General features: G+C 50.2%; 1 protein-coding gene and 1 long non-coding RNA gene across 16 annotated transcripts in view; one reads left to right on the top strand and one right to left on the bottom strand.

The window, feature by feature from the left end:
- The first annotated feature begins 745 nt into the window (after positions 1–745).
- tacc2 (transforming, acidic coiled-coil containing protein 2) overlaps positions 746–11,797 on the top strand; it is an 86,990-nt gene continuing 75,938 nt past the window's right edge. For 7 of the 15 annotated variants that reach the window (XM_072709695.1, XM_072709688.1, XM_072709689.1 and 4 more), the window contains exon 1: positions 2,501–3,020. In XM_072709695.1, the coding sequence (XP_072565796.1) occupies positions 2,910–3,020 (111 nt within the window). In that variant the 5' untranslated portion in view covers positions 2,501–2,909. Of the gene's footprint in view, positions 925–2,499; positions 3,021–3,413; positions 3,536–6,134; positions 6,247–11,797 lie in introns of those variants that run through there. The other 8 variants (XM_072709690.1, XM_072709682.1, XM_072709684.1 and 5 more) reach the window with 7 other exon arrangements.
- On the bottom strand, positions 8,369–11,284 carry LOC140588186 (uncharacterized). Its single transcript, XR_011989500.1, has 2 exons — positions 11,055–11,284; positions 8,369–9,895 (listed from the first exon to the last, which is right to left on the bottom strand). It is a non-coding gene; the product is annotated as an uncharacterized lncRNA (long non-coding RNA).

Raw genomic sequence — 11,797 nt, 5'->3', positions numbered from 1 at the left:
ATTTTGTTTTCCTTGTGTTGCACTTAGATTAGTTCCGGGACGGTTTTGTTTGTTGTTTTGGCCTTGTCACTCCCGAAGTCGGTTACACCTAGTGTTTGTGAAAGTCTTTGTGAAAAATAAAAAAATACAAAAAAAAGATCCCTCTTGCTTCCCGTGTTCCCTTTTCCCATTCTCTGGTTGTCTCGTTTCCCCCTCTCCCTTTCCCTTCTGGCGATCCCCAACCCTAGACTGGGGATCGTAACAGTTATTTGCAGTGGTAATATGTACCGATAAAGCTGCTGTGATCTTTCTAGCTAATGGGAGAAACAGGCCTTGGAAAACTACAATAGGATTACTGTTGCTGTCAATCACCGATTTTACCCAATGAGAAGCAACAACATGACCAATCATAAGCGGGTTAAACCATTTGATTACTGGGACTGGTTTCGTCCAGCAAGGGATTTGATGTCTCATTCTTCCCATCAGTTGGCTTAGCGACTAGAAGCTGTGAATGTATTATTTGGCTATTCTGAGCGGTGATGCGCTGTGCAGGGTTGTTAGTGAAGAGGTTTTAAGTCAGGATAGCTGAGAAGATGACTTCCTGAGTAGGTCATAGGACTTGGAGCTTATATCGTGTTTCATTGAGGGTTTTATCTGCTGATTGTGCATGGGGGGCCTAGTTAGTGTGAAAATGCATGAAGAAAACAATCTGAGTACCCCCCTCCTGGGGTGTGCACTGAAATATGATCATTCTAAAAAGAGAATCATCTTTAATTTCCTAGAGCAGGATCCTCAGACCATATTAGCAGTTGGCTGCCACCCCCTATGTGACAAACAGTGACACAGGACAGGCTCAGTAACAGACATATGGTGTCCCTGCAGGGGAAAGACAGGATCCGTCTGTGCTGGGTACAGCACAAACAGGGAGAGGAGGCCGGGGGCCAGGTATGGCGGGAGCACGGAGGGGGAGAAGAGGCCGTGTATGGCGGGAGCGCGGATGGGGGGGAGGGGGCCGGGTATGACGGGAGCGCGGATGGGGGGGAGGAGGCCGGGTATGGCGGGAGCGCGGAGGGGGAGAGGAGGCCGTGTATGGCGGGAGCGCAGATGGGAGGGAGGAGGCCGGGTATGGCGGGAGCGCGGATGGGGGGGAGGAGGCCGGGGGCCGGGTATGGCTTGAGCGCGGATGGGGGGGAGGAGACTGGGTGCCGGGTATGGCGGGAGCGCGGAGGGGGAGAGGAGGCCGGGTATGGCGGGAGCGCGGAGGGGGAGAGGAGGCCGTGTATGGCGGGAGCGCGGATGGGGGGGAGGAGGCCGGGTATGGCGGGAGCGCGGATGGGGGGGAGGTGGCCGGGGGCCGGGTATAGCGGGAGCGCGGAGGGGGAGAGGAGGCCGTGTATGGCGGGAGCGCAGATGGGAGGGAGGAGGCCGGGTATGGCGGGAGCGCGGATGGGGGGGAGGAGGCCGGGGGCCGGGTATGGCTTGAGCGCGGATGGGGGGGAGGAGACTGGGTGCCGGGTATGGCGGGAGCGCGGAGGGGGAGAGGAGGCCGGGTATGGCGGGAGCGCGGAGGGGGAGAGGAGGCCGTGTATGGCGGGAGCGCGGATGGGGGGGAGGAGGCCGGGGGCCGGGTATGGCGGGAGCGCGGATGGGGGGGAGGTGGCCGGGGGCCGGGTATGGCGGGAGCGCGGAGGGGGAGAGGAGACCGGGTGCCGGGTATGGCGGGAGCGCGGATGGGGGGGAGGAGGCCGGGTGCCGGGTATAGCGGGAGCGCGGAGGGGGAGAGGAGGCCGTGTATGGCGGGAGCACGGATGGGGGGGAGGAGGCCGGGTATGGTGGGAGCGCGGATGGGGGGGAGGAGGCTGGGGGTGAGGATGGATGGAGGGAGCAGGGGGGCGACAGGTACAACACAGGGGCGGATAGGGGGGTGGCCAGGAGTGAGCGGGGATTGTAGAGATCTTTTCACGGGAGATTTGTTCTGGTTTTCTTATGTTTCATATCAGTAATCTGTCTGCTAGAATTTTGCAAAGGGAACCAGTGGCCCAGTACAGTGCCCTGCTGTCCCCAACAAGTATGAGAAAAAGCCCCAGTGCTACTGCTTTCCTGACACTGCAAATAAAGATTCAGAGTTTTTCATTATAATTTTTGCATGGTTGCATTGACTGATATTCAGGACTATAGACCTCCATAATATTCTGTCCAGATTAATGTTATGACCCTCAAGCATGTAGGTGTCGGTGACCGTCGGCAGACTTGCATCCCGCCCCATGGCTTCCCTTGTTCTTCATGTCCTTTTTATGTATTAGGACATAATTCTTCATTAGAAGAAATGACCTTAATAATAAAACAAAATAAATTAAAATTGCATCATAACATGGTCAATCAAGAGCTTATCAGCAAGCCGGACGGTGTTTGGTGCAAGCTGAGACCACAGGGGGCTCTGCGGTGTGGAAAGGGGGTCGCCCCTGTCCCCCCACCACGGGTTGCTTGGGGGGGGGTAATCACCATGCCTTGCCAGCTCAGCTCCAAGTTTGGCAGAGGGGATGGGACAGACACGGTGCCTCTGTGTGTTACTGTGTTCAAGGTGCCTGCCTATATGGCGGGTATGAGGAGCAGAGAGTCTATCTCTGTCACACTCACAGCCGGCTCATTCTGCCTCTCTCTCTCTCTCTCTCTCTCTCTCTCACCCAGTGTGTGTGTGTGCATGTGTGACAGAGAGTGTTTGATATCAGTGTTTTTTTTAATTCCCCTTGCTGCTCTCAGCCCACAAGCTCTGTACAAGAGAGAAGACTCTCAGTTTAAATACCCTTTGTCTCCCCCGCTCGTGTGACGCTGTAGATCGGGTGGGGGGGGGGAGGTGTTCGTCGCAGGCTCGCACGCACGCCCACACGCAGGACGCTGGGCTGGCTGGCCGATGGCATGGCACTGTAAACATGCAGTTCTTCAGGGAGCATTTCTGCCGGCCGTGCAGCAGCTCAGTCAGCAGCCCGGAGGAGGGCATGGAGTACAGAATGGGCAACTGCATCCAGGTCCAGCGCAGCCAGGTAACGGGCAGGCGGGTGGGGGGGCATGGCGGATGGTTGCTGCGCTGCTGTTGCAATGGGAATCTCGTAGTCAGGCAGGCAAGCAAGTGGGGGGGGGTGGCTGTGTGAAGGGGGTGGGTTCGCTGCTGCTGCAGGGAGGTAATGTGGTAGCATTTACTCTTCCCGTGCCATCGGAAGCGAAGGAGCCCCGTGGGTATTGGGGTGGGGGCATGAACAGTGGGGATGGGGGGCTGGACAGTGAGAGTAGAAAAGCCGGGGGGGGGGGCTGCTTTACAGGGAGACATGCGGGAAGCGCAGGCGAGGAGCAAAGGAGTAAAGAAGGAGTTAAAAGCCGGGAGGAGGGAGCTGAGCTACATGCTCCCTGGCAGCGCGTGCCCTTTGGGGGGTGGGGGGTGGGGGATTCCCCGGATCCTGCTAATACTGGCGGTCTGCTTCGGAAGGGGCGCCCAGACGGGATCTTCACGCATACCACCTGACAGGGCTCCGCACCGTCCCTGTCATCTGCCGGTATCCATGTCAGTAAAGCCAGACGCTGCTACTGTGGTCTTATCTGGATGCAGTGTGGTGTGTGTCAGTCTGCAAGCCTCATTATGTAGTGAGAATCTTTCACTATTATTAGTAATTACCCAGCCATTACAGCAGGCATTTATTGTTAATATATAATGCAGGGGGTGCAGTGAATGTGAAATGGAAAGACTCCAAAGAGTTCCCAAGTGCTGTCATACTCATTCGCTCTTGTAATATTTAATTTATAACTTTGTGTGTAAGCAACAGCTCTGGCTAGATATTTATAACATGTCTGATCGATCGTCTGTGCTGCTGTGCTTAGCCGGGGTTCGCATATAGTCTATCCCAGGCAGCAGAGGGTAGGATACCAGCCTATCGCAGGGCACACACACTCACACCGAAAGAAACCAGCCTATCGCACGGCACACACACTCACACCGAAAGAAACCAGCCTATCGCACGGCACACACACTCACACCGAAAGAAACCAGCCTATCGCACGGCACACACACTCACACCGAAAGAAACCAGCCTATCGCAGGGCACGCGCACTCACACCGAAGGATGCCAGCCTATCGCAGGGCACACGCACTCACACCGAAGGATGCCAGCCTATCGCAGGGCACACACACTCACATCGAAGGATGCCAGCCTATCGCAGGGCACACGCACTCACACCGAAGGATGCCAGCCTATCGCAGGGCACACGCACTCACACCGAAGGATGGCAGCCTATCGCAGGGCACACGCACTCACACCGAAGGATGCCAGCCTATCGCAGGGCACACGCACTCACACCGAAGGATGGCAGCCTATCGCAGGGCACACGCACTCACACCGAAGGATGCCAGCCTATCGCAGGGCACACGCACTCACACCGAAGGATGCCAGCCTATCGCAGGGCACACGCACTCACACCGAAGGATGGCAGCCTATCGCAGGGCACGCGCACTCACACCGAAGGATGCCAGCCTATCGCAGGGCACGCGCACTCACACCGAAGGATACCAGCCTATAGCAGGGCACGCGCACTCACACCGAAGGATACCAGCCTATCGCAGGGCACGCGCACTCACACCGAAGGATACCAGCCTATAGCAGGGCACACGCACTCACACCGAAGGATACCAGCCTATCGCAGGGCACACACACTCACACCGAAGGATGCCAGCCTATCGCAGGGCACACACACTCACACCGAAGGATACCAGCCTATCGCAGGGCACACACACTCACATCGAAGGATACCAGCCTATCGCAGGGCACACACACTCACACCGAAGGATACCAGCCTATAGCAGGGCACACACACTCACATCAAAGGATACCAGCCTATCTCAGGGCACACACACTCATATCAAAGGATACCAGCCTATCGCAGGGCACACACACTCACACCGAAGGATACCAGCCTATAGCAGGGCACACACACTCACACCGAAGGATACCAGCCTATCGCAGGGCACACTCACACATAGTTTTTTTTGTCTCATTTTTAATTTTATATTATTAGAATCTAATTTAGTTTTAGTCTTTAGTGTGGTTTTATTAATTTTTAAAAAAACATTTCAATTTACTTTTTACATATGTTTGTTTCAGTTTTATTAATGTTTTTTCTAGGGATAGACTGAAAATTGTAGTTATTTTTTTGTATCTGACTTTCAGAGATTCCAACACGAATTGTTGCTTACACACAAAATAGAATGTACTTCATGTATTTTGTAAATGGCACATTTTTGGAAATGTTTTCTTAAAGTTTTAGTTAACGATGACAACCCTAACTTATAGGCACCAAGGAGGTTAACGGATTCCACCTCAACTGAGCACGTGCTTTTAGGAGAACATGCAATTCTCACACTCGCAGCTAGAGGCAGCCTTTGAACCCCTGACCTCGGAAAAGTGATACAGTAGCGCTGCCCACAGAGTCACCATGTTCCCCATCTATAAGCGTGGCAATCTGTTGACACAAAGTCCTTTCAGTGACATTTGTCACCACGTTTATTCAGGTTCTTCTTTGGGGAGGGGCAGGGGGTGCTGACTCGGGTCCAAAGTGTTGGGACCTACCTCTCCTCAGAACTGAGTTACTGACTCAACCGTGAGTTTTACTGGGGCGCATTTTCATTTCTCTTTCTCTTCCTTCATGTTTAATTTTTCATTAGTGGGCCACACTATGATCAAACGTCCACACTATGATGTCATAGCAAGGAATTTCATCATCCAGCTCTCAGAAAAACTCAGGCTCTCTTCTCTGTTATTTATTTATATTGACCTCTTCACGGTCACTTTGTGCTGCAATGCCGCAAGTGCCCCCCCCCCCAACAATGCGAATAATCAATGTGTGGGGGGATGCATTGATTTTGTTAGGTGGAGATGTGTTGACGCTCATGAAGGTGCTGATTGCTGTGTCACCCTGCAGGGGTTTGTGATGGGGGGGGGGGGGGTTGTTTGTTTACAGGGTTACTACGCGCCTCATCCCCCTCACATGTCAGGGCCGGAATTCTCTGCCATCCCACTCTGGCACCACTGCACATTCTGCTCTCATCTCCGGTTCTTCTGGGCCCCCACCCCCCACCCCCATGGGCCCCCGTCTCTCGCTCAGAGTTCAGATATAGAAAGCCCAGCCATACATAATTCCACTGCAATCACACCGGTGATACCAGCGCTGGAGCTGGACTGAGACGGTCCGAGCGAGGAGACTGAGAGGAGGGAGGCTTCCGTGGTGAGTCTGTCTTTCGTCTCCAGGTCGCGTTCGCCGTGCCGTGCCACAGCGTGTCACTGCGTTCATACCCATTTCTGAAATGCAGTTCTCATCCACTGCATCTCTGCGGCGCTGAAAAAATAAAGGTAATTGGTCAAGAACTGACAATCTACTGTCAAGAGAAGCAAACGTGCATCCTTTACAGCTGGACTGAAGGAGAAGGAGGCAGCTTCTCTGAGCCTGTGTGGGCGCCCTCCAGTGGCATGTGTGATTAAAGGTAAAGCGAGGGTTGGGTGCATACGGACACGGGTGCGAGTCTGGTTGGAATAATCAGGTTTGGCGGGTTGGTTCTCGGTCACAGGATGCTTTTGCATTCATGGACGATACCATCAATGGAAGGTTAAGCGCTGCTGCCCTGTGGTGTGTTTGGGGGGGTGCTGGGGAGAGGGGGGCGTTTGCCGATTGGTTGTGGGGCTCCTGTTTCAGCACCTGAGCATGTGATCTTTTTCGAGTTCATACTGTGCTTATGAAAAGCAAAACTGAATTCACAAAGAATGTCACTGCGAGATCGTATTATAACACATAACAACCAGCATCCTAAAAAGCAGATTGGGAATAGGATTGTCAATCATAACTCAAGATTGTTATTTCATAAGTACTGAAATCGATATATTGTGTTATGAATACCTTTTTGCCAGTTGAAAACTGTCAGCTCTTTATTTTTAGGTCTGCTTGTAAGCTGATATTGAAAAAAGATATTAGATGTTAGATGTACACCAGGGTTATTCAAATCACGGTCCTCGAGGTCCGATCCCTGCTGGTTTTCCAGCCTTCCTTTACCTGTCAGTCAGGTGTGAAGCCTCTGACCAATCAGAATCAGTAATTATTAAACTAACGGGAGAACTGAAAACAAGGCCTGGATTTGGAATCGAGGTCCAAATTTGAAAAACCCTGATGTACACTGTGCATAATACCTGATGAAGAAGCCTCGCTCCCTGTCAAAATAATGAATGTCTCAATTTTCAAATCCAGCCACTTAAGACTTTCAGAGTTGAGCAGGAAGTCAGGTGAGGTCTGTTGACCATGAGGGGCCGGACACCATGGGGGCTGAAATGACATAGGCTGGGAGTCTATTTATAAGGGCTTTTCATAGGCAAGCTGGTGCTTTTCGAAAAAACCCTCAGGCATCTGCCACTGTCACACGACACCCGGGTCACCTCCATTAAAGGGCTCCCTTACCTCTTAACTGGGCTGGTGATTGACGGCCTGACCACGTCGAGACCCCGGTCTGCAGCTTCTCAGGGGTTTGACCTCTTCTGTTTTCATTTTGTCCCTCTCTACTGTTATATCCATCCATCCATTTTCTGTAACTGCTTGTCCTATTCTAGGTGACGGGTCTATGGAAGTAATTCTGTGTCATCACAATTTGAATTTTCAATGTTAGAATTTCAGTGGCATATAAAATTCAAATTGTGATGACACAGATTTACTTCTATAGGGGTCTACTATTGACATATATTTTGTATTTTAACTGTTAGTTAAATGCTTAAAATTCGTCGACTCAAAGACAACTTCAACCACATTTAGGATAGCATTTTCCATCCATCCATCCATTTTCCATAAGCATTTACCCAGTGCAGGGTCAGTGTGAGCCTATAGCCTACATTATATATGGAGACCCTGGAGGAGATGCCAGTCCATCTCGCAGACAATCACACCCTCTGGGCTGGATATTGTTTTAAAGGAGAGATTCCTGTGTGGGTCTGATGTGGCTGGGCCACATTATCCATTCCAAAGAAAGACAGCAGGAGGAGACAGTGAGCAGTTAAGGCTCTTCTGCCTTGTCATTTAATCCCTCCCCCCCGGCCATCCTCTGCAGCACAGAACTTCCTCCAGTCGTGAGACGCTGTGATCCGTCTCCCAGCCAAGAGGATTAGGCAGGATCCTTAGTCCCGGGCAGCATGTCAGTCATCATCTCCTAGATTGATCTGAGTCTCACTTACACACAAACACACACACAGATTTGTAATTATATCCTTGTGGGGACTCTCCATTCATTTCTATGGGGAAAACTCTAATCCCAACATGATGACCTTAACCTCTACCCAGCACTAAACTTAACCATAAGTAACCAAACAAAATACAAGATTTTCAGTTTTTTAAATTAATTAAATTGAGTTTCTCCTGGTGGGGACTTAAAATTGTCCCAACAAGGTCAAAATAACAGGTTTTTATCACATTGTGATAAATGTCCCCACAATGTAACATATACACGACCACACACATACAGTAAATACACAAGCACACACCCACACAGAAACACACACATAGGTAGATGCAAATTTGAAGATATAGGCACACAATCACACATAACAAAATATGCAAATAAGGGCTGAGAGCCATGGTGTGAACCCCAAGCCTAAACAGCAGCCAGCAACACGACTGGTTGGTGCAGTAAAGGCCAGTTTGGAGTCGGCGGTGTATAATGACCCAGCTGAAGGTGGCCATTCAGCACTCGCCTTCTGACCCCTGCCCAATAGCAGGCACGACGGTCACGGATGGTGCAGCTCAGATCCAGACTGATGTAAAACCAAATTCATCTGGAGACATTTTTCTTCTTTTACCAAAAATGATCCCAGAATATTTTATTTCCTTATGTACATCCATCACTTTAATAACAAAAAAACAAGTATTATCCATCCATCCATCCATCCATAAATATATAATAAGGGAAAATATGAGCCATTAAGCAGTAGGTTTCCATAGCAGGGGAATGGATGGATGTGCATCCTTTACAGCTGGACTGAAGGAGAAGGAGGCAGCATCTCTGAGCCTGTGTGGGCGCCCTCCAGTGGCATGGAGCAGTGCTTAGTAAAGCTGTTTATGAAGTTGGATGAAAACCAGAGTATTCCTCTATCATAGCTACACCAGTTCATTTCTGGACAGAATTAAGTGAATAAAAATGCTGGTCTTGAGACTAAGGCACTGTCCCGTGTCTCACGGCATGCAGTGGTGACATCTCGTTGGGATGTGGGCACCTCTGCCTTCTCTCACCCCTGGAGTCACTGTCCCGTGTCTCACGGCATGCAGTGGTGACATCTCGTTGGGATGTGGGCACCTCTGCCTTCTCTCACCCCTGGAGTCACTGTCCCGTGTCTCACGGCATGCAGTGGTGACATCTCGTTGTGATGTGGGCACCTCTGCCTTCTCTCACCCCTGGAGTCACTGTCCCGTGTCTCACGGCATGCAGTGGTGACATCTCGTTGTGATGTGGGCACCTCTGCCTTCTCTCACCCCTGGAGACACTGTCCCGTGTCTCACGGCATGCAGTGGTGACATCTTGTTGTGATGTGGGCACCTCTGCCTTCTCTCACCCCTGGAGGCACTGTCCCGTGTCTCACGGCATGCAGTGGTGACATCTTGTTGTGATGTGGGCACCTCTGCCTTCTCTCACCCCTGGAGTCACTGTCCCGTGTCTCACGGCATGCAGTGGTGACATCTTGTTGTGATGTGGGCACCTCTGCCTTCTCTCACCCCTGGAGTCAGTGTTTTGGGAGCAGGCAGGAACTGAAGGCGTCGTCTTGGCAGGAAGCAGACCAGCAGCCCCTTTTAGCGTTGAGGCGTACACTTCAGGTTTGCACAAGCCCCGCTCTCAGCACCACCCCTTAGACTGTGGAAAGCAATTCTACTGAATTTCCAGCTAAAACTCGTCACTCACACCCTTGACATTCATGTTTGAACCTCTGCTCTTCTCCAGTAAGGTTTTTGAACTCTGAGTGGGAAATTCTGTGTAATTTTCTAGTGCTTTGTGGGGACCTTCTGACCTTTCCTCCTGTCGTGTCTGTGAAATAGGCTCAGGCTGCGTTTACATTCTATACTTTACGAGTGTTTAAGTCTGTTACACTGCGGTCAGGGACTGAGCTGTAATTTATTGCCCTCTCTTCGTGAAAATTGTCGCATTTGCTCTTGCTAAGGTAAATATGTTTGAGTTTAGCCATGATCATCCAGATTTTTGTTGATTTAACTATTTTTACTAGTTTACCAAGGGAACCCACATTTTTGGCTGGCAAATTTTCCTGAGTGCCCCTTTTGGTTACAGATGATCACACAAAATTCACAATAATTTACTGGTTCTCAGTAAATTTACCCAGGGGGACATTGCCCCCCCCCCCCCCCCCCCCCCCCCAATGTGAGACCCCTCCTCTGGCACTCAGCAGCGCAGCTACCCCTACTTTTGAATTAGATACCATTATTGGAAAAACAAACACATTTACACATTTAAAAACTGGACCCCTACAAATCTGGAAAGGGCACCAAGGTAAAATTCACAGGAACAGGCTTGTCAACTTTGGTCAGCTAGCTGGAGCGAGATTTTCAATTTGAGACAAGTCTGCACACGCCTTTACATGTATGTAACAGTTTTATTGCCTTGTAAATATTCTGCAGGGTTTGCAAACTACCCCGACACTTTTCATGTAGCTAATTTTAGGTTTATAATGGAATAATATACATTCGCTGTACAATTTCGTGTGCGAGTCGGAAAATGTGAACGAGTGTCACGCCAGATGCGTGAGAGTTGGCAACCCTGCTGGTAACCTTTCTAACAAAAGTAGTTTTCACTACACAGTATATGTGAAACATTATGGTCAGTATGTGCAAAATGGCGCGCGGTTAATCATGAGACTTGTTACAATGGTTATAATGGTGATATTGCCAGTGAAATGTGTCCGAATCCTTCCCTAGTTCATGCATTATTCTGCATATCTCTCCACCTGAACTATGCTTCTTTTCTGGGATGGCTGTTGGCTGTTTGGTCCATTTCGTCTTACCTGACATTTCTTTCTCCCCTCTTTAATTCACTGGTGAGTTCAGGATTCCAGGTGATTGTTTTTATCCCTGAATATATTGGTCTCCTCTCTGAGCAGCTCCTCACTTGTGCAGGCAGACTTAATCTGGCTCTCTTCAGTACGGTTCTGGAAATCAGGTTATTGCATCCATGCTTGCTCAATATGTCTTTGTAAACATCTTTGGGTGATTATTTTTGGGAAGGCGGTGATGATCATTTGGGGGGGGAGGGGGCGGTAGCCCTACCCCAATGACACCAGCACTGCTCAAATTCATCTAGCAAAGCAAGGGGCAGGATCCAAACACTCCACCCTGGAGGTGTGAGGCTGCATCGCTACCCAATGAGCGTTATCAGAGTCAGTCTTTATGGAAGGTTTTCTGGAAGATGTTTTCTAAAAATCCTTTGTGGTGTTTGGAGACATTCTTTACAATTTGTTTTGGACTAAAAGGCTTAGTGTCTCGAATGAGTGTTTTTGACAGCATAGAGGATGGATTTCCAAGCGTGTTTGGGTGAGTCTGCATTGGCAGAACTGTTATGGACACTCTGTGAATGACACTTTCCTCCTTAAGTAACTGTCCTCCCATTTTATTTGAACCTTAAGCTCATGGGAGTTTTACTTACACAAAATATGTTCTGAGGGGAGAAGGAAAAATGATTGGTTCAGAGAGATAACCAATCAGATTGTAGAGGAGTTTGCTTGGATCCACCTCCTTTACAATCTGATTG

Source organism: Paramormyrops kingsleyae, chromosome 3, assembly GCF_048594095.1.
Source record: "Paramormyrops kingsleyae isolate MSU_618 chromosome 3, PKINGS_0.4, whole genome shotgun sequence".
Taxonomy (NCBI): domain Eukaryota; kingdom Metazoa; phylum Chordata; class Actinopteri; order Osteoglossiformes; family Mormyridae; genus Paramormyrops; species Paramormyrops kingsleyae.
This window is presented reverse-complemented; position numbering and strand designations above follow the sequence as displayed.